The sequence below is a fragment of the Scyliorhinus canicula genome, chromosome 1, assembly GCF_902713615.1.
Source record: "Scyliorhinus canicula chromosome 1, sScyCan1.1, whole genome shotgun sequence".
Taxonomy (NCBI): Eukaryota; Metazoa; Chordata; class Chondrichthyes; order Carcharhiniformes; family Scyliorhinidae; genus Scyliorhinus; species Scyliorhinus canicula.
The window spans coordinates 185,813,715-185,838,837 of NC_052146.1; the positions used below are offsets into that span (position 1 = coordinate 185,813,715).

General features: G+C 41.3%; 1 protein-coding gene and 1 long non-coding RNA gene across 9 annotated transcripts in view; one reads left to right on the top strand and one right to left on the bottom strand.

The window, feature by feature from the left end:
• Positions 1-25,123, top strand: part of LOC119970167 (serine/arginine-rich splicing factor 7-like) — a 96,716-nt gene that overhangs the window by 66,161 nt on the left and 5,432 nt on the right. For 3 of the 8 annotated variants that reach the window (XM_038804365.1, XM_038804385.1, XM_038804374.1), the window contains exons 2-6: positions 111-190; positions 16,874-17,050; positions 17,985-18,059; positions 18,153-18,230; positions 24,464-24,523. In XM_038804365.1, coding sequence (XP_038660293.1) covers positions 111-190; positions 16,874-17,050; positions 17,985-18,059; positions 18,153-18,230; positions 24,464-24,523 — 470 coding nt within the window. Of the gene's footprint in view, positions 1-110; positions 191-483; positions 689-11,829; positions 12,043-16,873; positions 17,051-17,984; positions 18,060-18,152; positions 18,231-24,463; positions 24,524-25,123 lie in introns of those variants that run through there. The other 5 variants (XM_038804338.1, XM_038804328.1, XM_038804356.1 and 2 more) reach the window with 5 other exon arrangements.
• LOC119970220 lies at positions 20,523-24,187 on the bottom strand. Its single transcript, XR_005461564.1, has 2 exons — positions 23,595-24,187; positions 20,523-21,182 (listed from the first exon to the last, which is right to left on the bottom strand). It is a non-coding gene; the product is annotated as an uncharacterized LOC119970220 (long non-coding RNA).

Genomic DNA, 25,123 nt, shown 5'->3' on the forward strand with positions numbered 1-25,123 from the left:
CAATGATAAAGTAATTAATGCAGTGAAATGGTTTTTGAAGTATTTTGAGACTTAACATAAATTGAAATATGACGATTAATTAAGTGGTAATTCGTTTCTTTTATTTAAAGGATGCATTTGATTATTTCCTTTCTGGTGCTTACAAAAGACAAAACAACCGTAAATACAGTATGAACCATATGGATAAAAGGTGAGGATACAGCGTGGTCAAACGTGTGCATGGAAAAGAAACAGATAACGAACTGCAGTCTGCGCCAAACCTGGTCACAATCAGCCTCAAGCTTAGTAAGACGCTCGTCAACAACTCCGCCTACTTCCTCTTCCCGATCTAAACACAACGAATTAGGATGCGTACGCCTCAGCTTCTGTTGCGTACTGGAAGCCATTTTGGAGCTGTTATTATTCAAAAAAGAAAACACGGTGATCAATATGGATCCCAGAGAAGGTTTCATACGCCAAAAGGTTCGGCGTGTACCGTGCACGTGATCTCCATTCCCAACCGCCATCCGTTCCAATCCTTTCAGTCCACTCGCGCGCTACACTCTGCTGAGTACCCGTATGTGTCTATGTCCTAAACGCACATGCGCAAGCGGCAGAGGCGGGGCGAACTTGGCTTTCAGTTAATGGAGAACGGCCGGAGGGAAGAGTGAGTGTGTTATTATGTCCCGATACAACCGGTGCGGTGGAGGTGAGGATCCCCCCCCCCCCCCGCTTAACACTGAAGGAAAACCCCAAACAGAAAATAAGACCACCAAAACAAGGCAGCGTCTCATCCTCCCGTCGCCACCAGTCCCTCAAATTGGATGCTGTTGTCCGATCCCGAAAGGTTGCGGAAGCTGCCATCTGGGCGATGGTAGCACGCCAGCAGCCTCTTCAGCATGGCGGGGGTCGGAGCTGTGTAATGGCGGCAGCTTATTCTCTTTCCTAACATCGTTTTCATTTTCCTCGTCCTCTGCGATTTCAATATATATGTGTGTGTTTTAAACGGCTTCCCCCTCGACGGTTTAACTGTAAAGATTGTGGGGGAAATGCCGGGGAGTAGGCACCTAAACCAAAAGCAATTGTGTGCGCTTTGGCGGGCCGTGCAGTGCCTCCATGTTGTTTGTGGGTACACCACTCCTGTTCGTGATTAAACGATTTGGGAAGGTGATAACCGAATTGTGAGCACAGCATGTCGGTGCTACTTGACGACCCTGGGTTTGGGGCAGAGAAGTTAGACAGTGCGGCAAGCGATTGAACCTCAATGCAACATTTTGACCCCCCCGGCACTGTTAGATATTGTTTCGTCCAGTAAATTAAGACTTGTTCTTTGTGGGGATTTAATGATGTCTTATTATTTAAGATTATAGCATGCACCATTGAAGCTGTCTCCCAGGTTTAGAAGATCTCAGGTTATAATTCACTCGGAGTTTTCAAAATCAGATTTTGAACATTCATTTAATATACAGGATTGTAAAAAATGGATCTCGTGCCACTACCACCATATATCCTTCATGTGCCCATTGTGACAGTTACATTTTGCTTTGTGACCCTTATGATGAGAAAATTTGGAGGAGAAATTGATTGCCTTATGCAATTAAGTTATTTTATTCTGTAATCCAAATAAGACATTTATTTGTTTAAAATTATACACGGGTCAGGTTATGTCATAAACCTAATTATGTTTATAATTAACAATCAGAAATGCTGGTACTTGGAATTGTTTGATCCACACTGCCTGCTGGTTCAAGCTCCACATTCTAATGTAATCTTGATTGTTGCATATCTTTTAAATAAACTTCCGTATTTTTATTCACTGTTGATATACCTTCTTCCCAAATGCCGCTATCCCCCTTCATTGCCACTTATTAGTAAATAATTCCATTTTCTATTATTTGAGAAAATTAGTTCCAACCGTCTTTGTTTTTAGCGTCAGCCTTGACTCAATGGTAGCACTCTCGCTTCTCAGTGGGAAGGTTGTGGGTTCAAGTCTGACTCCAGAGACATGAGCCTGTAACACAGGCTGATTTTTTGGTGTAGTATTGTGGGGATACTGCACGGTGGTGACCCGTCTTTCAGATGGTATGTTAAACTGGATCTGTTTGCCCTTGGGTGGGTGTAAAATGCCCCATGTGATTATATTGAAGAAAAGTGTGTTTTTTTTTCTGGTGCCCTGGAGAATATCCTTGAACCAGTATCTCAAGAAATCTGATTATTCTCTTATTGCTATCTGTGGGACTCTGCTGTGCACACATGGACGCAATGCTTCCTACATTATTTCTGAAGTGCAGTCATTGTTGTACTTCATTGTCTGTGAAGTGCTTCAGGACATTTGAGGTTATGAAAGACACTATATAAATGCTAGTTCTTTTACTAATCCTGAACATGGGACCCCTCATTTCAGATGCAGCAAAAGTATATTTGCATTAATCCACGTAAACCCTTAATTTTTTGCCATTCTTATTAGATTTCTGTGTAAACATCCTCAACAAATATTTTTACATCTGATGGCTCTGACATTCTTAAGCCAATGACAGCTTATGTTCTGCTTTAAAATCTATGAATTTCCTTAACTTTCTGAGATGCTATTTTATTCTTGAAAACTTGCTCTGACTGTTTTACAGTCAGTATCCTCTATTTTCAAAATTACTGCATATTTTATTTGACTACAGTTGTCACACATCTATCAATTACCTACCTGTCTTGTACTGTTTGTTTATCTTTCCTCACAGTTTGCCAGCTAGTCTTGATATTCCCTCTTGTGTGCAGGTCATATTTATTTGTATAGAAACAAGTTGTTCCAATTCATTCATGGAGTAAACCATTAATTAATCAAGAAGTGTCCATTTAATGCAGCTGTCCCTCTACAGCTCCACAGCTAATGATGTGGGCTTTAATTTTAAGCATTTTATGTGACATGACAAATACTTTGCAGTGGTCAAAATATAACTTGACTTTGCATTTACATGCTTGATCAGATTGCTACTTTTCTACATAGCCAAATTGAATAAAGACATTTGAAATATAATTATTAAAATAAGAGTAAATATATTGAAATCCATACTTGGATGACAAATTGGTCAATAATATTGCAAGACATTAAAGTTTCAATGTTATGGAACCACTAATTTGAGCAATGAGTCCATCGTTGACTAGAGAAATAATACTATTGGTAAGACTTGACACCGTTGAAGAATTCTGATAGCATTTTAACCTGAAACTGGCTCTGGCAATTAGGTTTTTTTTTCAAAAAGTTGTTCATCTTCAAGTATTTTTGACTATGAACACTATTGAAATTTCTCAACTTTACTAGAAAGCTTATTGGCTTTTCATGTGATGAACCAGGGTGATTTATTGGACAATTTGAGTAGACTTTTCAGACGGATTGTCACTTTTGTAGCAGAGGTGTTTGTATACAGTTTACAAAATGGGAGATTTCCGAAGGTTTCATAGGTATTTATGCTTCTTGCATACATCAGGGAAGATTGAAAACATTTTTTTGGATGAACATAAATTTTTTAAAATGGTTTTGCCAAAGTTAGCATGCATGCATACTATTCCAAGAACCTATTTTTATGATGGTAGTTTCAAATGGCTCTGTATATTGGAGTTGGCCATCTGATCCTCGCCTTGTGTTCTAAATTGAATCACTCTATTTGTATCTTGTAAATTAGCTGTGATATTAAACTATTTCTTAAAATCTATCACGTTCCTGACCTTGGTTGTATTGCAGTAAAGAAGTAAACACTAGACACGTAGTCAAGAAAAGCTGGAGGAGATTTACTTTGTAGTAAAGAAAAGCTAGAGGAGATGCACTAGATGTTATGCAACTAGTTTGAATGGTGTGCATGGGTGGGAATTCTAGTCAGATTGGTCGCAGTGAACCATTCCTTCCCTGATTATACAAATGTGAAATCAGATTGTCAAAATGGACTACTCTACATCTAGAATGTACACTAGCTACCTTTACAGGCCAACAACCAATTCAGTAATGTGGTTCTAATTCTCTTTCCTGCTGGACCCAAAATTGAATCCTAGCTTATATTAAAATCTTGTTGAGAAATATTGTTTAGCTTGTTTTTTGTTTTGTAATGTGTGGAATATGTTTTCTGTTTGGCAAATTGTGTTTGAACGAAGAGGTTTTTAATACAGAATAGTGGGGATTGAGGTTAAAGGTGGAAACTTTGTGTGCTCAGAAAACAGCCACATGCCATAACAGGTATTTTATTTGATCTATCTTACTTAAATTCCAATTTTGTCTGCATTACTGGCAGGGGGCAGCACGGTAGCATTGTGGATAGCACAATTGCTTCACAGCTCCAGGGTCCCAGGTTCGACTCCGGCTTGGGTCACTGTCTGTGAGGAGTCTGCACATCCTCCCCGTGTGTGCGTGGGTTTCCTCCGGGTGCCCCGGTTTCCTCCCACAGTCCAAAGATGTGCAGGGTATGTGGATTGGCCATGATAAATTGCCCTTCGTGTCCAAAATTGCTCTTAGTGTTGGGTGGGGTTACTGGGTTATGGGGATAGGGTGGAGGTGTTGACCTTGGGTAGGGTGCTCTTTCCAGGAGCCGGTGCAGACTCGATGGGCCGAATGGCCTCCTTCACTGTAAATTCTATGATAATTTGTTCAGAAAGGCACCAAGCCGAAGGTAGTTGAAATGTCTGGATGGAAATATCTATACACCTGTAGTTTGTGGCTTTTGGTGACTGGCTAGAAGTGAATATACTGGTCCTTGGCCAGTTTCCTACTATTCTGTTGTAAATGCGTGACTAACGGGCAGGTAGTCCAGGGAACCTGTGTACAAAAATTTCAGTCCCTGGTTTGTCCGTTATGAAGACTTGCTCATTTGCAAGAGGCTGTCATTGCCAGTAATGATTTGTTGAACTTGACAATTCAGCGTGCATATCTTTCAATATGCAGCTTAGTTTTGGAGCTTGTATTAAAGTCTTTAATATACGAAATACATCTAAAGGTCTTTGCCTTTATCCAACAATTAAGAAGTTCTTGCTGCCTGTGTGCATGAGGGCAAAGTTTGCAGTGTGGATGAGCAAGCTGACCACAGCACTGTGGTACAGGAAGTTGATGAAGTGGGAGAGTGAAAAGGAATATATCATAGATGGAAAAAACTTTGTTTAACCGATTCTGTTCTCCAAAGCTGCGACCAGGAGTTTGAGGATGTATTGCCTGCCTAGTGCCAAGGTTTTAAAAAAAATTTAGAGTACCCAATTCATTTTTTCCAATTAAGGGGCAATTTAGCGTTGCCAATCCACCTGCACTGCACATCTTTGGGTTGTGGGGGCGAAACCCACGCAAACACTGGGAGAATATACAAACTTCACACGGACAGTGACCCAGGGCCGGGATCGAACCAGGGACCTTGGCGCTGTGCAACAGCAGTGCTAACCACTGCGCCACCATGCTGCCCCTGGTGCCAAGGTTAAGGACAATCGTTTAAGGTTTTAAAAAAGAACTTGAAGTGGAAATGGGAGGATCTGATTGTTGATGCCCATGTTGGAACCAATAGCTAGGAATGAGGCTCTGCTGAGGAGTGAGGGTGAAAATTAAAATGCAGAACTTTGCAATTAATTGAAACCTGAAACGTGCAAGTTGGCAATTGGGCAAACAAATTAGAGTTTTGTAAAATGCTGCAGGTGCTGCATATCTGAAATAACAAAAACTGATGGATTAATCTCATCAGGCAGTATCTGTGGAGAGACAAAGTTAGCATTTCAGGTCGAGTAACCCCTCATCAGAACTGAAGAAAGATAGCAATCTAATAGTTATTAAAACTGTGGGAGGAGGAAGGATGAACAATTGGCATGCACTGTGATAGATGAAGGGCAGGGACAATTAAATAGCAAAGATTTCATGATGCAGCAGCCAAAGAGTAATGATTATACTAAAGAAACCAAAGGTTGTGTCCAAATGAGCCATGAATAACTAAACATCTGGATGTAAGAAGAGTTAAAGAAAGAAACAAAATAAACACAACAAAAACAAACATAAAAGGTTAAGATAGTTGAACTTGATGCAGAGTCCAGAAAGCTGTAGAGTGCCGAGTCAACCGTGTGCTGTAGCAGGCCAAGGACTGAAAGGTCAACATCATTTTAATTCTCCTTACTCCCATGTTGACCTTTCTGTCCATGGTCTGCTATAATGCAAGCTCAAAGGACAGCACCTTATTTTCAAATCTGTATTCTATAGCCCCCTGGGCTTGACATCAAGTTCAACATCTACCATCATTGTGTTTTTTGGTTCTAATTTTGCTGTATTTGATCTTGTTTCGTTTTTTATCCCATCATGTTGCATTAAGGTGTTTTTTATTTAGTCGTTCATGGCTCATTTGGACACAACCTTTGGTTTATTGGGCTGTTGCATTATTAAATCTATTGTTAGGGCAGCCGATGGCACAGTGATTAGTACTACTGCCTCACGGTGCCATGGTGCCAGGTACAATTCTGGAGTGGAGTTTCCACATTCTCCTCGTGTTTGAGTGATTTCGCCTCCACAACCGAAAAATGTAGGTGGATTGGCATGCTAAATTGCCCCTTAATTGGAAAAATGAATTGGGTACTCTAAATTTATGGGGGGGAATTAAATCTTTTGTTATTTATATTCCCTTGCCTTCACCCTATCACAGAGCTTGCCTTTTGTGCTTCCTACTCACTTAAAAACTCTTTAACATATCTACCTCCAGTTCTGATCTGAAACATTAACTATGCTTCTCTCCACAGGTGCTACCTGACCTGCTGAGCTTGCCCCAGCAACTTTTGTTTCAATATAAAAAATATTTGACTGAGATAATGGTGTGGGAGGCTGGGCACTGGCTCCAGTATTGGGGAAACAGGCAGTTTTGTTGGGATGAGCTCTACTTAAGTTGATCTGAGATCAATGTCCTGTCAAATCAAGTTTGTACAAAGGAGTTTAAATTAATTTTTATTTTATATTTTAATATAAATTTAGAGTACCCAATTCATTTTTTCCAATTAAGAGGCAATTTAGCCTGGCCAATCCATCGAGCCTGCACATCTTTTGGGTTGTGGGGGCGAAACCATTGCAAACACTGGGAGAATGTGCAAACTCCACACGGACAGTGACCAGCTGGGATTGAACCTGGGACCTCAGCGCCGTGAGGCAGCAGGGCTAACCCACCGTGCTGCCCTGAGTTTAAATTAATTAAGGAACAGTTGGAGGATTCAGAAACTGGTAATTGCAAAGCAATGAGAAATGTTGAGGATGTAGAGCAGAGAAACCCCATGTCTGCCTGGGTCTTATCTCCACAACCCAAAAAGATGTGCAGGGTAGGTAAATTGGCCGTGCTAAATTGTCCCTTAACTGGGGGGGGGGGGGGGGAAGAGAGAGAATTGGGAGTTGTGTAGAGACAATTTTAAAAAAAATCTTTCTCATGGAATAGGCGAACCAAATTTTCAGTTTAGTGTGGAGGACATGTTCACCAAGATAGTTTTAGAGATCACCATCTGAGGGAATGAACTAGGGAACAAGCTGTTCTTAGATTTAACTTTGGTCAATAAGGTAGGGTCAGGGGAAGAGTGAAGTTAATGTGATACAATTTTATATTGATTTTTTGAGTTTTAATTATGTCAGAAACTAGGGTCTGAAGTTGTCCAAAGCAGAATGTGCATGTATGAGGGGTGAGCTGGCTACAGTGGGTTGTAAATCTAGATTCAAATCTGATAGATGGGCACTGGCATATATTTTTTTTTTGTAAAATATTTTTATTCTCCATTTTCACATTTTCTTCAGAATTTACACCCCACCAACAAGCAGTAAACGGTAACAAATACAAAGTCAATCCCCTTATCAACAACAACGATCCCATCCTCCCACCACCCTAAACAACGGCCCACCTAACAATATCAGCATCAAATAAAACAAATCATCCCACGGTGGGAAAAACAAAGGGAGAAAAAAAGAAACGGGAATCAGGAATCACCTATGGTCACCATTTACATATAGAGACCACACCCCTTCCCCCTAACATTCAATACCATCCAATCCCTGAAAGAGTACTGTAAATGACACTCATGAATTGTAAACCCCCGCCCCCTTCCCAACTCCTCCCCACCACTTCCTCTTATAAAACTTCTCCCCCCCAACCTCTGATCCTTCCCCCCCCCCCCCCCAATTTTCCATCCCAGCTAGACTCATCGGAACCTGTTCTGCCAGGCTCCAATGGCCGCAGGGCCCCCCCCCCCCCCCCCCCCCCCCCCCCCACTTCACTCCCGTTCACTGACTGGCTGAAACCGGCCAGCATGGAGCGCACACACACACACCCCGGACTCTCTCCCCCTTGCCCGGTCCCAGGAAAACCAAGAAATCCCCTTTAGCACACAAACCCCGCATACATGCCCAAGCCCCAAAGAAACATCATTGCAAGTGAAAGTCCCATCTCTTCCCTTGTCCAAATATATACAACGTTGGCTCATTTATCTCACACACCAGCACGCAGTGAAAAAATACAGTTACATGAGGCTACATCGGTACATGACCATTTCTCAATTCAGCCACAATCCTTCCACCTTTGCAAACTCCTACGCTGCTTCTGCCGTCTCAAAATAAAAGTCCTTGGATTTGTAGGTCACCCTCAACTTAGCTGGGTATACTATGCCGCACTGCACCTTACTGATGTACAGTGTCTTCTTCACCTGGCTGAAGGCAGCCCACCTTCTTGCCAGCTCCACCGTAAAGTCCTGATATTTGCGTGTACCAGCTCCAGCCCACTGCACCACCTGCTTTTGCTTTGCCCAGCACAGGACCTTCTCCTTCACACTGTACCTACGAAAACACAGAGTCACTACTCTTGACGGCTCACTCTCCTTTGGTACAGGCCTCTGCGAGCTCGCAGACCCTTGTTGATCTCTACCACTGTGCTGCAGTAATGTCTCTTCCACTTCCTTCAGCGCCTCACCTTGCTCCCGCACCTCCGCCACTGCGCTCAATACCGCCACCCTCACCGGGCCAATTTTTTTACTTCGACATTTCCCTTTACTGTGCCTTCTCCCTGCTTTTGCCATCTCCGTTGCTCCTGGGACCGGGGGTGAAACCCTGAAAATGCCGTTCCCGAACGGGAGCCCTCCAATGTGTGGCTGCCTCCCGCCCGCCGTCACCGGATGTCCACTGGCATATATTTAAAGAATTAATTGATACTTAGCATTGATTATATATTTTTAGGAATTAAAATCCAATAGGAAAAGTGGTTCAACAGGGCCTCTCATCGTGTGTCCATGAGAAGGTTTCAAGGGCTCAATTCATTTCATTTTTTCCAATTAAGGGGCAATTTGGCGTGTTCAATCCACCTACCCTGCACATCATTGGGTTGTGGGGGCGAAACCCACGCAAACACGGAGAATGTGCAAACTCCACACGGACAGTGACCCAGAGCTGGGATCGAAACTGAGACCTCAGCGCTGTGAGACTGCAGTGCTAACCACTGTGCTATGTGCTGCCCCCACAACCCAAAAATGTGCAGAGTATATGAATTGACCACGTTAAATTGCCCCTTCAAAAGGGCAGCACGGTGGCCTAGTGGTTAGCACAACCGCCTCACGGCGCTGAGGTCTTAGGTTCGATCCCGGCTCTGGGTCACTGCCTGTGTGGAGTTTGTACATTCTCCCCGTGTCTGCGTGGGTTTCGCCCCCACAACCCAAAAATGTGCAGAGTAGGTGGATTGGCCACGCTAAATTGCCCCTTAATTGGAAAAAATAATTGGGTAATCTAAATTTATAGAAAAAAAAATGGATACTCTAAATTTTTATTTAGAAATAATTAATTTACCAAAATAATACTTTTATTTAACCAATTTGTATTCACAACTATCAAAAAACCTTTGAATTTATTCAATATATCACAATTCAGACTGCATTTTCTAGCAGTATGATGATAAATGGGCATTAAGTTAGCCTCGGTTGCTGTGTTTAAATGCGGATTTGAAGAATTAGCAGTTGAATGCAATTAGTTAAGACGGTTCTTAGCGGTGGCTTTTTTTTCCCATGTTTCACTCAGCCCATATGCTATATTAATTTTGCTCCTACTCTCTGTATGTGGATAAATATCAGTATTTTCCCAAGCATATTGTATTCCCTTACTTCAGAAAGCTATGACTATTAGTTTCTAAGTGCAGTTGCTGCCTCATTATATAGATATTGTCCATCAGCGTAACGAACTTCAAACATTCTACGTTTTAACTCCCAATAGGGGTCGGTTAGCTCAGTTGACTGGACTACTGGTTCGTGATGTGGAGCAACAGCAACACTGGTTCAATTCCCATACCGGCTGAGGTTATCCATGAAGGCTTCCACCTTCTCAACCTTGCCTGAGGTGTAGTGACCCTCAGGTTAAATCACCACCAGTCGGCTCTCTCAAAAGAGGAAAGCAGCCTATGGCCTTCTGGGACTTTGGCGACTTTCATTTTTCAACTCCCAATGCTCCCGTTGCATCTCCAAAGCAGCTTTTTTTGTGTTTTTATAATATGTCTTTTAGTAACGGTTATGGGAAGAATGTTAGTCAAGACAATGGAATAGTATATGTAATGTCAAAAGTTTCTTTGTATTGGCTATCTAATTATTGGAAGGTGTTGAGTTTAATACCTCATTCAATTGGCATATCCAACAAGCACTTTCCTAAATACTGTACCAAAATGTCCAACTGGATCATGTGCTAAAACCCTGGAGCAGCGCTTGAACCCACAGCCTTGACTGAGAGGCAAGTGCTAACAGCTGAGCCATTTATTTTGACAGTTTCTGATCAAATTGCCCCATCATGTGGTTAATATGGACAAGTTTCACCCGGTGCATTGCTTCCATATCAACACACCCTATGGCTATATTTCTCACTGCCCTCCCGGTACTTGGAACATAACCTACCTCAACTCTCAGGCCGTGGTCACTTTCCTTCACCCTCCCTCACAATTCTCCCACCTTGGACCACCTTTTCACTCGTAGCCTCCTGCTCTTGGATTATCAATTCTTCAGTTCATGAAGCAAGAGATATACTTTGCTGTTGTAAAATCTGTGCTCTTTTTCTATTTTATGCACTTTGCTTCACAAGAATACTTAGTCTTTTCTAAATCAACCCATACTGTTGCCAGCACCAATTCCACAGTGGTATCCTTTTGTCACCTTGAATTTTTCTTTCCTGTGCAACATTGAGTCAGTGGCGTAACAAAAGTATGTACTGGAAATACTGACGGTTAGGCAGCGTTTTTGGGGAGAACTAGAGTTGACATTTCAAATCAATGATCGTGGACCTAGAACATTAATTTTGTTTTTCCCTGCAGAGATGCTGCTTAACCGTTGAGCATATCCAGTATTTTCTATTTTTGTTTTTAAGATTTCCAGCATCCATAATGTTTTGCTTTTGTCAGTGGCATTCTGGTTCCAAATGAGCCTCCTGCCAAACATGTCCTTTGCATCTGCATCTCTTGAGCAGGTTCTTTGCTGTCAGAAATGTATTGATCTAGAACATGGGCAATTCACAATGATGCTGCACCTCGTCTACCCCCATAAGAAGTCATTTATCCGTTCAGGGGCAGAGCGTTTTTTAAACTAGTAAATGTAATATTTTTCACTACTTGTTAAGTCAGTCTGCTTGTGGAATAGAACCCTATAACAGATGTCTTTGTATGCTTAACATTTCTGTTAGTTTCTCACAAGATATTTGACCTTGTCACATATTTGACCTTGTCACAAAGACTTTTGCCCTTCACCCAAACAATGCAGTAAGGTTTATTTTGTATGTATGTATCTAAAGCACAGAGAGCCCCTATAGCTTTCACAGATAGTAAAGTATTGTTTATTTAACGTAGTTTAATTTAGTGTTTTGTTTTGTAGACTCTAATGATGTCTGATGTGCATCTCAACAGAAACCAAGGTCTATGTAGGTAACTTGGGAACAGGTGCCGGTAAAGGGGAACTAGAGCGTGCATTCAGCTACTACGGACCACTGAGGACAGTCTGGATAGCACGGAATCCCCCTGGTTTTGCTTTTGTGGAGTTTGAGGAGCCTCGAGATGCTGAAGATGCTGTTCGTGGTTTGGATGGCAAGTAAGTAAACTTTAAAGGGGATCTATACCCCATTGGTAAAGTCACTGCTTTCATTATCACTTGCTGTTCTTTCTAACTACATAACATGAATGTTTTCAGCTGTTTTTAAAAATTCTGGTCAGAGCACAGTTGCTTGGATTGTGTAGGTACCTAAAGGCCGAGTTTGCTCTCTTTAAAAATTGTGATAGAAATAATAACGCATGTGTAACCTTGCCTATAAAATCAATGTCAATCTGTAGGAACTTTCATTATTTAGAAACATAGTGGGCATTGTGTGCTCTGATCAGAGAAATACAGAACATCTGAGGATCATTCACAGTACTTTAAATGGAGAGAATAAATAATGAAAGGACTGACTTTACCAGTGGATTTAGCTCCCCTTTAAATAATGGGCAGTTGTCGATGAATGACAAATGTACAAAATTGTTGTATATATGTGTGTGTGTGTGTGTGATTGGTGTGCTTGGTATCCATACATTTATTTTTATTTATTACCAGTAAATACAATAGTGTATGGATAAAAGAACTATGACAGCTGCCATTACTGTAACCAAACCTGTATTAAACACTTGTGTGGTCTGGCAACTGTGGAAATGACAAATTATTTCCACAGTTGTCATGTCATCCTCCAGCATACCGGTCCAGTAACTGAATATTTGCACAACTGTTCTTCGGTCCTGTTTAGGCCTTAGCTCTCAGTTAAATTCTAGCCAGTTAAGGGCCTTCTCTTGATTTTAATGTTTAGATTATTTTCAGGTTCTCCCTTTGTAACAGGCATCAGTGGTGAGGGGGAATGGAGACAGTTGCTGCTAAACATCTATCTATGCTGTTCTATGTAATCGTCCCATTTTCCAGGAAGTACTTAACTCCATCCTGTGAGTTGTAGTGTGGGCGATCTGAACCATAAATCTGCATTGATGTCAATCAGAGAGAGGTTGCCAAACGTTTTGCTGAAGCACCCCCTTCAGACATTCAACATTTTTAAACATATAAATTTAGAGTAGCCAATTTTTTTCCCAATTAGGGGGAAATTTAGCGTGGCCAGTCCACCTACCTTGCACATCTTGGGTTGTGGGGGTGAGACCCACGCAGATACTGAGAGAATGTGCAAACTCCACACGGACAGTGAACCGGGATAAAACCCGGGTCCTCAACAGCAGTGCTATCCACTGCCACCGTGCCGCCAGACATTCGACATTCTATGAGCATACCCTTTTAAGTAACAGTGGAGGTGATGAGTAGCAGCATGGAATGAGCAATAGCGAATCACAGCCTATTATTGGATTGCTTATGATTTTCATTGAAGTCAACAGAAAAGAAAAATTAGCATTGAATAAACCAGGGTGCAGATTCGTTATTTGATCCCTTTTAGCACTATTATGAGAAACCAATCCCTTATATTTTTGTGTTGAGGATTTTATTTTCTCAGCTTTTTAAAAATAAATTTAGAGTAACCAATTTTTTTTTTCAATTAAGAGGTAGTTTAGCGTGGCCAATTAGCCTACACTGCACATTTTTGGGTTGTGAGAGTGAGATCCACGCAGACACGGGAGAATGTGCAAACTCCACACAGACCGTGACCTGGGCTAGGATTGATCCCAATCCTTGGTGCCATGAGGCAGCAGCAGTAACCACTGCGCCATTGTGCTGCCCTCTTATTTTCTCAGCTAAAGTAACATTGCTTACAAAAGCAATGTAAATAGCATGGTACCTGTATTATACAACTGAATTATCTTGGAAGAATCCTTGATGACTCATCCTAGCTCAGTTTTTACAGTGAGCCTGTTTGCTAGAGTATATTTGTGGATTAATTTTGGAGAGTTTCATTCGTAAATCAGTCTTTACATTCAGGCTGTTTCTATATTTGTTCAGTGATATAATGGTGAAAGAAATTTATTTTGCACATAGTTTGAAGTACAATGGACAAATAATTCAGTGAGCCAGAACTGGTCAAAAGACAAAACTTTAAAATTTTCTTAAAACAGAATCACTGACACTGTTGATCAAATTCTCTTTTAGGCTCGATGCCAATCTTGAGCTTTGCTACAGAGTCCTCTGAAAATGGATATCAACCCCAGACAAAATCTTGCAATTCATTTCAGGAAATATTCGCTGAATTTTATGCAAACAAATACTGCAGAATTACATCTTTGAATAAGGGCTGACATTTTCCAGTCCATAATAGCAGAAGACGGAGCAGCACGGTGGTGCAGTGGTTAGCACTGCTGCTTCACTGCACTGAGGTCCCAATTTCGATCCCAGCTCTAGGTGACTGTCCATGTGGAGTTTGCACATTCTCCCAGTGTTTGGGTAGGTTTCGTCCCCACAATTGCAAAAAGATGTGCAGGCTAGGTGGATTGGCAATGCTAAATTGCCCCTTAATTGAAAAAATCAATTGGGTACTCTAAAAAAAAAAATTTTTAAATAGCAGAAAACAATATTAGAAACCAAGCCCAAAGGCAACTGTACATAGTTAGAGCCCAACACAGGATGCACTGTTTGAACAGTAACTGATCACTGAAAACCCTTGGTCCAACTTGTGTATCTGGAAATTAGTGTGAATTCAAACATCCTGTGATGAGATTACCCTATGCAACACACATTTTAACACTTTTTCTTTGAATTTCACCTTAAAATTTGCTCAATTTCTTAAAAATTAAAGAAATGCAGATTTTTGAAATACCTCCTCTGGTTATGTGACTTTGCATTGGTGGCTCAGTCTTCAATCAGCTTGTCCTCCACACATCCCCTAACATCCTTGTCACCCCGGGGAACTGTTATAGATACCTGGTCCATCGTTTCCTTCAACAACAGGCTGCCTATTTTTGAACATGTACTGTGGGAATAGATGACTCTTATTCCTATTTGTTTATCTCAGCGAACAATTGATTCTAGGCATCTGCTGCTGTGTTTGAGCTAAAGTTTCATAATTGAATATTTTCGAGGTACTTTGTGATTCCTCTGGAGCTTTCAGTTTCCTGTGTCCACTTATCCCGGCTCCTTTACTAAATGCCAATGGTTTGGAATGTTTGTTGGAACTAGAAGTTTGAAGACTACTTGAATTTTAAAGTGGCACTTTGGCATACTATCAAATTCTTCTATCCTTTTCAGAAGATATTTTAATTGTTTTATATTAAACATGGAGTTGAGAATTTATTGCTCAATGAAATAAGTAGGATCTATGGCTAAGATCATGTAAGTTTAATGCTGCATCATAGTCTGGGTAGTTTTGAAGCATCAATTAGTTGTTGCTTGAAAGAGGAGATTCATTTGACAAATTTGAAGTGTATTGGAGTTCCCTCAGCAATTCTAATTTAAATCTAAATATATTCATACTAAAAGAAATTGACCACATGAGTGTTATAAATAGTATATGCTATGGAGGGAATGATAGTTTTTGTTTGCAATTTGGGACAGATTAATTCTGTGACATTGTGGATCGTGAATTGTTAACTCTGCCAGTGGACAAATTGTATTTCTTGCTTTCTGTCCTGTATATTCTGTCCGTTGTCGTTAATAGGCTATTTAAATTTATTTTAAGTTATAGTTCTGATCTATAGTGCCAGCTTTTCCATAGGACCACAGTCATGACTTGAGCTAATTGCCCACTGTCCTGAACTGCTGTTTCAAAAATAAAATTTTGATATATCATGCACATACATGACTATGTTTGCCTTTTCTGGTCTCGCTTTTCTCTTTCCCATTTTTCCAAAGGAAGTAAAGCTAATATGATTTTTACTAATAAGTGGCAACTGCCACCAAAATATTTCTCTTCAAGTAAGAATTTTGGATTTGCTCCAGTGCACAGGTGTTGGCATCAGGCACAGTTAAACGTTAATCTGCAGTGGTAATTTCACTTCCTTTCATCAACATGAAATTCTTTGGCTTCTGTCACAGCTTTATTGGTGTCTATAACTTATCACCCAACCCCTCTCACACAGCTTGTTTTCCTTTCATACACCTAAACTTCAAACCCAAGGTGGATAACTGAAAAAGTCATTGAATACTACATTGCCACACAATCTTCCTTTTAAAAGAAAAAATTGACACATGGTGTCTATAAAGGGATTCCACATTTTGTTAACTTGTGAACCGTTACTTAACTTATTTTTGCTGTACATGTAGCTCTGGTCGAGCTGTTAACATTTAATTTTTACTAGGATGGATGGAGTTATTGTGTTGGTCCCTGCTCAGTTAAGTGGTGTAGTGCCTTTAACTGTACAAGTGCTCTTGATTTGCTGCTGTTTTTGTTTTAATTTTGTGTTTTTGATTCTCTGTCTCAGTTGTGATACTGTTCTTTCCACTCTAGTCTCAAGGAAGGTAGGTACTGTTTGTCGTCTCCTCTTCCCCAGCCACACCCTCTTTTACCTCCCCAATTCAAATTGACGGTTTTGAATTATATTCTTCAGGGTGGTGGGAGAAGTATGGTTTCCAAGTAACTGCTTTACCTGCTATTTGTTCCATATCAGGCAGGTCTACTTATGTAAATATTGCCAAGTAACGTGTTATGTTATGAGCTTCACTGTAAGTCATCGATGTTCTATATTTGGCCTTTAGAGTGGTGGTGCCCTTTCTGTTGCAGAAAAGTCTGTGCAGGGATGAAAAAAGGAATCGGAATAGCCTGATTTATCAGTATTTTGTAATAGGCATTGAACCCAACTAATTTGAATTTTGTTGTATTCAACATAAAGTGAGGGACAGAGTATGCTATTGAAGCCTTCAAGTTCCTGTCATTTCATAGCAGTAGTATTGTTATACTTACACATTTCAACTTGTGCTTTGCATTAGGTTGTTTTTGGCTTTATGTAAACGCTAATTTCTTTAACTTAAGGGTAATTTGTGGCTCACGTGTTCGAGTGGAACAATCAACAGGAATGCCTCGGCGTTCGCGCTTTGAGCGGCCACCAGCACGCCGACCCTTTGACCCAAATGATCGATGTTATGAATGTGGAGAAAAGGGTCATTATGCATATGATTGTCATCGCTATAGCCGACGCAGAAGGAGCAGGTATGAATTGCCAATTTCAGTGACTTCTTAAGATTGCTTAAAAGCATTTTAATTTAAGCATAATTAAGAAATATTTTAATCTGAATAAAGAAATGCAATACTTTATTATTGTTTTATATTTTAAAGTGATAATCAGGCCTTGTGGCATTTTTTTGCTTGACTTTTTTGCGTTTTACTGTGAATGTTTTGAATATTAATGATCCACCTGGTCCAAACCTTTCAGGTTTCTTCGTTTGAGTCAGTCACCGCGATTCAGAATGTCGTGAGCCTCATGATATCAGGCTAAGGCATCTAGCAAATCCAACAGTTTTGATGCACCTAGAGCATACGGTGATTGGCATGAGGCCAGATCCCCTCGAGAGCCTGCTACAACTAGCTTCACCTTTAAGATTCTTTTGAGGGCAGAAAAAGTTTGAGAATGAGACAAGGTGATCGCCGTTATGCTGTAAATTGGCTTTCAATTGGGCCCCTTTCTAGAGGAACGCCAGATTGACCTCATTCCCTCGTAGACAAACCATCCTGCGTCAATCAAGCCTCACTTTGGCTCATTTGGCTGTCAGTTTGATCGTCGTTAGATTGAAGAACATCTAGATGCTGCGATGGTCTGATAGATACTTCTAGATCGCCTAGATCTGCTAGACCTTGGTCCAAAGAGAGGGTCGACTGACCTGCAAACTTGCAAGGTTTACTTTACGTACCACTTACAAAGTGTTTTTTACAATGCAAAAATACTAAAAAAAACAATGTAACATTTTTTACTTAATCTACATTGTGTAGATATAATCTAAAAACAAATACATAGGGCCCCAAGTTATCTTCAAACTGACGAACACATACTATATTGTAGCAATCTTGTTTTGACTCCAGCAGAGGTATTCCAAGAATTTAATGATGAAATTGCTTAAGTTAATACTGCTTTCTTTTGGTAAACCAGGTCCAGGACAAGATCGCGTTCACGCTCACGGGGGAGAAGGTATACCCGTTCACACAGCCGTAGCCGTGGCAGGAGGTACATTTTTGATTCCAGTTTTGCTTTGAGAGTGACGCTTTCAGTTTCCAGATATCCTGTACAATTTAAAAATAATGTTCAACTTTTATCCAGGTCCAGGTCTTTTTCTCCTCGGAGGTCCAGGTCATTTTCACCAAGAAGGTCTCGGTCGTTTTCTCCTAAAAGGTCCAGGTGACTGAATTTTCCCCTTTCTCCCCCTCTTTGCAATTTAAATCAGCTGTTGAAATTTATTAAACTACAAATGATGTTTTTGTTGTTGCTGGCTAAATCCCTGAGGTTGCAGCTGTGCTTTTGCATCTAGCAAAGAGAGCACCTCATGCTTGTGTGGTACTGAGAAGTTACTGTCATGAGAAACATTGGGTGAAACTGGCGCTACATGTGTTGCTGGTGTCTAATTGAGCTTCTGATTCCACCAGATTTGAGTGCATACAAAATAATTTTACTCTTTTTACAGCCAGCACCTTGGTTGTTGACAGACTAATTCCTTGGTATCCAACTAACCTTCAATTTATGACCTTTTCCGTGGGCTACAAACTAAGCTGGTTTTCTTGCAAGATGAGACATGAGAATGCTATTTGATTGTATATTTTGATATATCTAATTAAAGGACCTGATTGAAAGAGAACTATTTTTTTTAAAATTAGTTTAGAGTACTCAATTTTTTTTCCAATTAAGGGGCAATTTAGCGTGGCCAATCCACCTACCCTGCACATCCTTGGGCTCTGGGGGTCAAACCCACGCAAACACGGGAGAATGTGCAAACTCCGCACGGATAGTGACCCAGGGCCGGGATTGAATTTGGAACCTCGGTGGCGTGAGGCAGCAATGCTAACCACTGCGCCATTGAGCTGCCGTAAAGAGAACTATTTAATAGAATATTAGTGGTCCTGCAACAGTTACCTTTCTGGAAACTGCCTGTCACGCAGCAACTCGGCTGTTGAATTAGAAATCATGGATGCAGACTTGCACTCCATCTCTCAGTTGCAGCATTCCTGAGAATATATCTTGTAAGCCCTCTGGCCTGATTCTGGTTTTGTTGACTTGTGATGCAAACCTTCTAAGCTGTTAAGGCAGTGCAGATGAGACTTTATCTGCAACATGAAAATCGCTTATTGTCACGAGTCGGCTTCAATGAAGTTACTGTGAAAAGCCCCTAGTCGCCACATTCTGGCACCTGTCCGGGGACGCTGGTACGGGAATTGAACCGTGCTGCTGGCCTGCTTGGTCTGCTTTAAAAGCTAGCGATTTAGCCCAGTGAGCTAAACCAGCCCCAGTCGTTAGATTGCTAGTCGCTAGACATTAGAACAACATTTGGCGTTGGTCCAAATGATTTAGTATCCCTAAGTTCAAAGGAAAATGAAACAAAGAAGGGTTATTTGTTAACTTCTTTGTATGAAAATTCTACTAACATTGACCAGCGTAAATAGGAGCAGAATTCGGCCATTCGGCTCTTGTGTCTGCTCCGCCATTCAATTATGGCTGATTTGTTTCTGATCCTCCTATTAGTCAAGAATTGAACTATGTCTCAAAGACACTCGGTGACTTGGCCTCCACAGCCTTCTGCAGCAATAAGTTCCACAGATTCACCACCCTCCGTCTGAAGAAATTCCTCCTCATCACTTTTAAAATTATCCCTTCATTCTGAGGCTGTGCCCTCTGGCTCTAGTTTCTCCTACTATGGAACATCCCTCCATGTTCACTCTATCTAGGCCTCTCAGTATTTTGTAAGTTTCAGTGAGATCTCGAATAAGGCCTGACTAAAGCCTTATACAGTCTCCACAGTGCATCCCTTCTCATGTATTCTAGCCCTCTCGCATGAATGCTAAGATTGTATTTGCCTTCCTAACTGCCAACGAATCTGCATGTTAATCTTAAGAGAATCCTGAACTAGAACTTTGAAGTCTTTTCTAAAAAAAAAAGTATTTGCTGAAAAAGTCTTGTCTGACCGCAATTATCCCATTATATTATGATTTTTCTTCAGATTGCTGTAGTTGAAATTAAACTGGAGACTTCTGGAAATTGTGGATGTGTTATAGACAATAGGAGCATTCCGCCCTTCAAGTCTGTTTGCCATTCATTATGAGCATGGCTGATCATCCAACTCAGTAACCTGTTCCAACCTTCCTCTTCTCTCTTTCCCCCCCCCCCCCCCACATCCTTTGATCCCTTTAGCCCCAAGAGCTCCTCCCAACTCTGGCTGAACACCACTAATTCATTGTCTGGTTACTCAATCCTTGAGTCACTCTCTTCATGAGCCTCTCAAAACATTGTGGGGGCATTCCGAACGGCATAACTTTGAATTGATAAAGTCCTTGGGGTGTCACAAGAGCAGAGATCTCCTTTGCCCTCTGTCAAATGTACTTACCCAATAGCCTTTTAGCAAGTGTATTTTGGAGATGAATTTCAACCATCAGATGCTATTGATGCAGTCTTCCAGCAATAAGAAGTCTCACAACACCAGGGTAAAGTCCAACGGGTTTATTTGAAATCACAAGCTTTTGGTGCACTGCTCCTTCATCAGGTGAAGTGGAGGCAGGTTCACAAACACAGCATATAGGCAGATGATTACAGATTGGAATGTGAAGAATGATTTGAATGAATGTCTTTACAGGAACAGTGTGAGTGGAGTGTGGGATAATCACAGGTGTGACGTGTGAATTGTCTCAAGCCAGGACAGTTAGCAGGATTGTTCCAATGTCCCTTTTATACCGGTTCTGCTGACAGTTCTATTTTCCCATCCAGACTTAAACTCGTTAATGGGAATAAGCAGGATACTCCTGTTCAGCCAGAGTGATTCAATCAAGATCTATTGTCCTATGAAACACACTTGTCTGACCTGCTATTAGCCCATTAAGGAGTCAGGTGGCCTTTGTTTGTCGTTCATCCTGCTGCAGATTTTGCCTGAGTCTGGAAGTTAGTTACATATTCATAACATGGTCTTGTTCTTTTGTGTTGATTTGAGTGCTCTTGCAGACGGCCAGTATCAATTCGCCAGGGCCTCTTTTGGCAGTTTCTGATCCGACCTATGTGTCTTGTCAGCCTGTTCTCAGTACCGCAGAAGGTTGAATTGGAATTCCTTGCCACAGAGAGCTATGAAGGCAGAGTCCTTGTGTATATTTAAGGCTGAGATGGATAGATAGATTCTTGATCAGAAAAGAAATAAAGGATTATGGGGAAAGGGCAGGAACATGGATGCAAGGAATGTCATCAGCCATTATCCTATTGAAATACAGACCAGGCTTGGGGGTAGAATGGCCTACTCCTGTTCCGATGTTCCTAATTTTTATGGCCTCCTGCTTATTCTCATCTCTAATCCAATACTTTTTTAACATGTTCACATGACACCCTGATTTGATTCTGGGGTGCATACCAAATAGTTTAACTCGCTCAATTTTCTTTCAATATGGTACGGCCCACCATGTCTAGCTTTCAGAGGTTCGCCTGACACAGACCATAACACAAGTACTCCCTCTCCAGGTATAAATTTGGGACTTTGTATCAGCCCTGGATTTTACTCTGTGCTGGGCTGTCTGTAAATGTTTTACTTTTGAATCACTCTGCATCAACACGTTTGAATTGAATGCATTTGCCACCTCCTGTGCCTGTTTGTCAATTAATCTGTAAGCTTATTTTTACTAAAGGACTTCTTTCCTTCTCTGAGAATGCTGCTGACCAGAACCTTTTCATTTAATATCCTTCTGGACAACAAATAGCTTTATTCTACAACATTAGGGATTAACTCACACCTGTGTAAGATTTTAATATGTTTTCCCCATTGAGGAGGGCATCGCATTATGAACTCTCCTAATGTTGGCCGACAACCGCTAACCCTTAACAAAACCAGTTTAATCCTCAGAACTCCGCACAGACAGTGACCCAAGCCAGGTCCCTTGTGCTGTGAAGGAACAATGCTAACCATTGTGCTACCATGCCAATTAAAGTCACCCATAATTACAAAAGTTCCTTTATTGCATGTGTCTCTAATTCCCTGTTTAAGGCTGTTGTGAACATCTCCACTACAGTTTATATAATCCAATTAATGTTCTTTGCCCCTGGGTGTTTCTCGGCTCTACCAGGTTGTCAGAGCTGATATCCTTCCTCACCATTGCATTAATTTCCTTTTGAACCAGCAATGCAGCCCCACCACCCTTTCCTTTTTGTCTGTCATTCATAAATACTGAATACCCCTGGATGTTCAGTTTCCATCCCTGGCCACCCTGCAGCCATGTCTCCATAACCCCGACTATATCATACCTGTTAGCATCTATTTGCTTCATTAATTCATCCACTTTATTGCAAATGCTCCACACAAAGCCTTAATGTTTGTCTTTTTTAACATTTCTTGTCCTGTTCCTGTAGCTTTCACTATGGTCCAGTTTGATTCTGGCCTTTGATTTCTCTATCATTTTTCTTACTCCCCATTGTCATTTGTTCTTATTCGTTTCCCCATTGCTGACTCTTTGCTTGGGTTCCCATTCTGCTGCCATCTTAGTTCAAACCCTCCCCAACCACACTCACACACTCTCTTCTCTCTCTTTCCCCCCCCCCCCCCCCCCCCCCACCCCCCCAGAACAGCAGTCCCAGTCCTGCCTACTATAAGCTGTTCAGTTTGTACTGATCCCACTTATCCTAGAAATTGACCCAATGTCCCAGGAATCTGAAAGCCACATATTCATCTGAAATATCCTGCTATTTTTACTCTGACTAGCACTTGGCACTGATGGTAATCCTGAGATCACTACTTACTTTTAAACTTGCTTCCGAACTCCCTTTTTTCTGCCTTTATGGCCTCATCCCTTGTGTACCTATGTTATTTATACTAATATGTACCATGAGCACTGGATTTCACCCTCACCCCCCCCTAGAATGTTCTGCAGCCACTCTGCGACTTCCTGAACCTAAAACCAGGGGAGGAACATGCCATCCTGGAGTCTCATTCATGGCCACAAAAACACCTTTAAGTCCCCCTTACACATTTTACTACTCTCCCATTGCACTAGAGCCAACCATGCTGCAATGAATTTGGCTGCTACTGCTTTCCGCTGAGAAGCCACCCCTGCCTCCAAAACAGTATCCAAAGCGATATATCTGTTTTGCAGGGGAATGGCCATGGGAGATTCTTGCTCTGAAGATTTAGTTGAGGTGTGACCACCCCTCCATGTGCTATCCACGATACTCTGCACCTCACGGCACCATTGTCCCCAGCCACTGCTCCAGCTCCAAAACCAAGGCTTCCAGGAACTGTAGCTGGTGATGCTTTTGACACACTTGCTGGCCCGGGCACTGGAAATGTTTCCAGCTTCCCACATAGAGTATGAGGAGCACACCATGGCTTTGAGCTCTCCTGCCATGACTTGCCCTTTTAAATTAAACCTTTTGGAAAATACTTAAATCAATTAATATCAATTTCTCTAGGGCCCTTCTGCCCTCGTCTTCATACTGTGAAGTATAGTCCTTACAAGCAATGGACCACAAAATATAGACCATACAAACTATAAGCAGTAAATGTAGTAAATATGTACCCGACCATCTCACCCAGTCAGCTGCTTCCATTTGCCCAGTGTCACTTTTGAATCCTGACGCCACCTCAGGAGCTCCACTTGAAGCTAGCACTCCGATTGCTCACTGTACTACCCTACTGTTTTCAATTTCCTGATGATCGGCTCTCTCCCTTGTCGCCCCTACTCCACCTCCTCGGTGCTGCTGACTGTCCGTTCCAGTGTCATCCTCCCGCACTCTCCTCTTGGTCCTGCAACTACTTAGAATATGAGCCATATTATATATAGGTTTGGGTTTTTAATAGACTGTTTTTATAAAGTCCAGAAATAGGCTGGCTCTGTGTCCAATATAAATTAGTCACTGAATTCCCATGCAGCAAACCTCCCAAACATTGAAGATTGTTAGTTGGACTATTTGCAAACTGATAACACGGGCATTAGTTTTTAAACATGTTGCCAACCAAATTTTTTCAAAACACACGTTGAGTTTTAAAAAGACATGAATGAGCAAACAAAATTATAAAACTCATCTCCTTGTGGAGGTGGTTTCAGTTAAATTTAATTATGGAGGAAATGGGTAAGACATAGGCTCTTTGAGGGGCTAGTACATGTGTTTTTTAAAGTTATGTACCTACAAGTCCTTCCTAATAACTCTTTCCCCCCCCCCCCCCCCATCGCAAGAGTATTAGAATAGATAAATGTTTGATGGCCAGTACAGATTTTCTTTTATAATTTAGAATACCCATTTTTCTTTCGCAATTAAGGGGAAGTTTAGTGTAGCCAATCCACCTACCCTGCACATCTTTGGGTTGTGAGGATGTGACACAGGTAGTCGGTAGATATGATGGGACTCTTTCTGTGCTATAAAACTGATACGAAGATCCATGATTTTATTTTTCTTATTAGGTCTAGATCGAGATCAAGGTCGCGGTCCAGATCCAGGTCTCTGGCGAGGCAGAGAAGCAGGTTTGTTTAATTTTCTTTGTGTAATTCCCTTCTTTATACAGGTTGAACATCCCTTGTTTGAAAATGCTCTGGATTCTTGAATTTTTGGAATACCTGTATAGGTATAGTTGTGAAAAGTTGCATAGCTAACGGACTCGGGTGAACACAGTTATTTTATTTACCTAAAAAAAAGTGTGGATTTCAAAAAAGGGGTGCGGGTGCTCAACCTTTGGTAATTGAGAAATATATTGAGTATATGATTAGTTGTCAACTATGTCCAATATAATTGTGAATTAATATTGATGAAAATTGGAAGACAATTTAAGCTATGGTCAAGGCTCCTTCGACAGTACCTTCCAATCTATGATCTTTTCCATCCAGAAGGACAATGAATGAAAACATCAGCACCTACAAGTTCCCCTCCCAAGTCTCTCACCATCCTGATTTTGGAAGTATATCTTTGTTCCTGGGTCAAAATCTGGAGCTATCTCATAGCGTTGTAGGTTAACCAACATCACAAAAACTGCAGCGGTTCAAGGAGACCACTCACAACCTGTGAAGAAGGGCAATAAATGCGAGTGCTGTCAGTGATGCCTGCGTTCCATGAACAAATTATTTAGA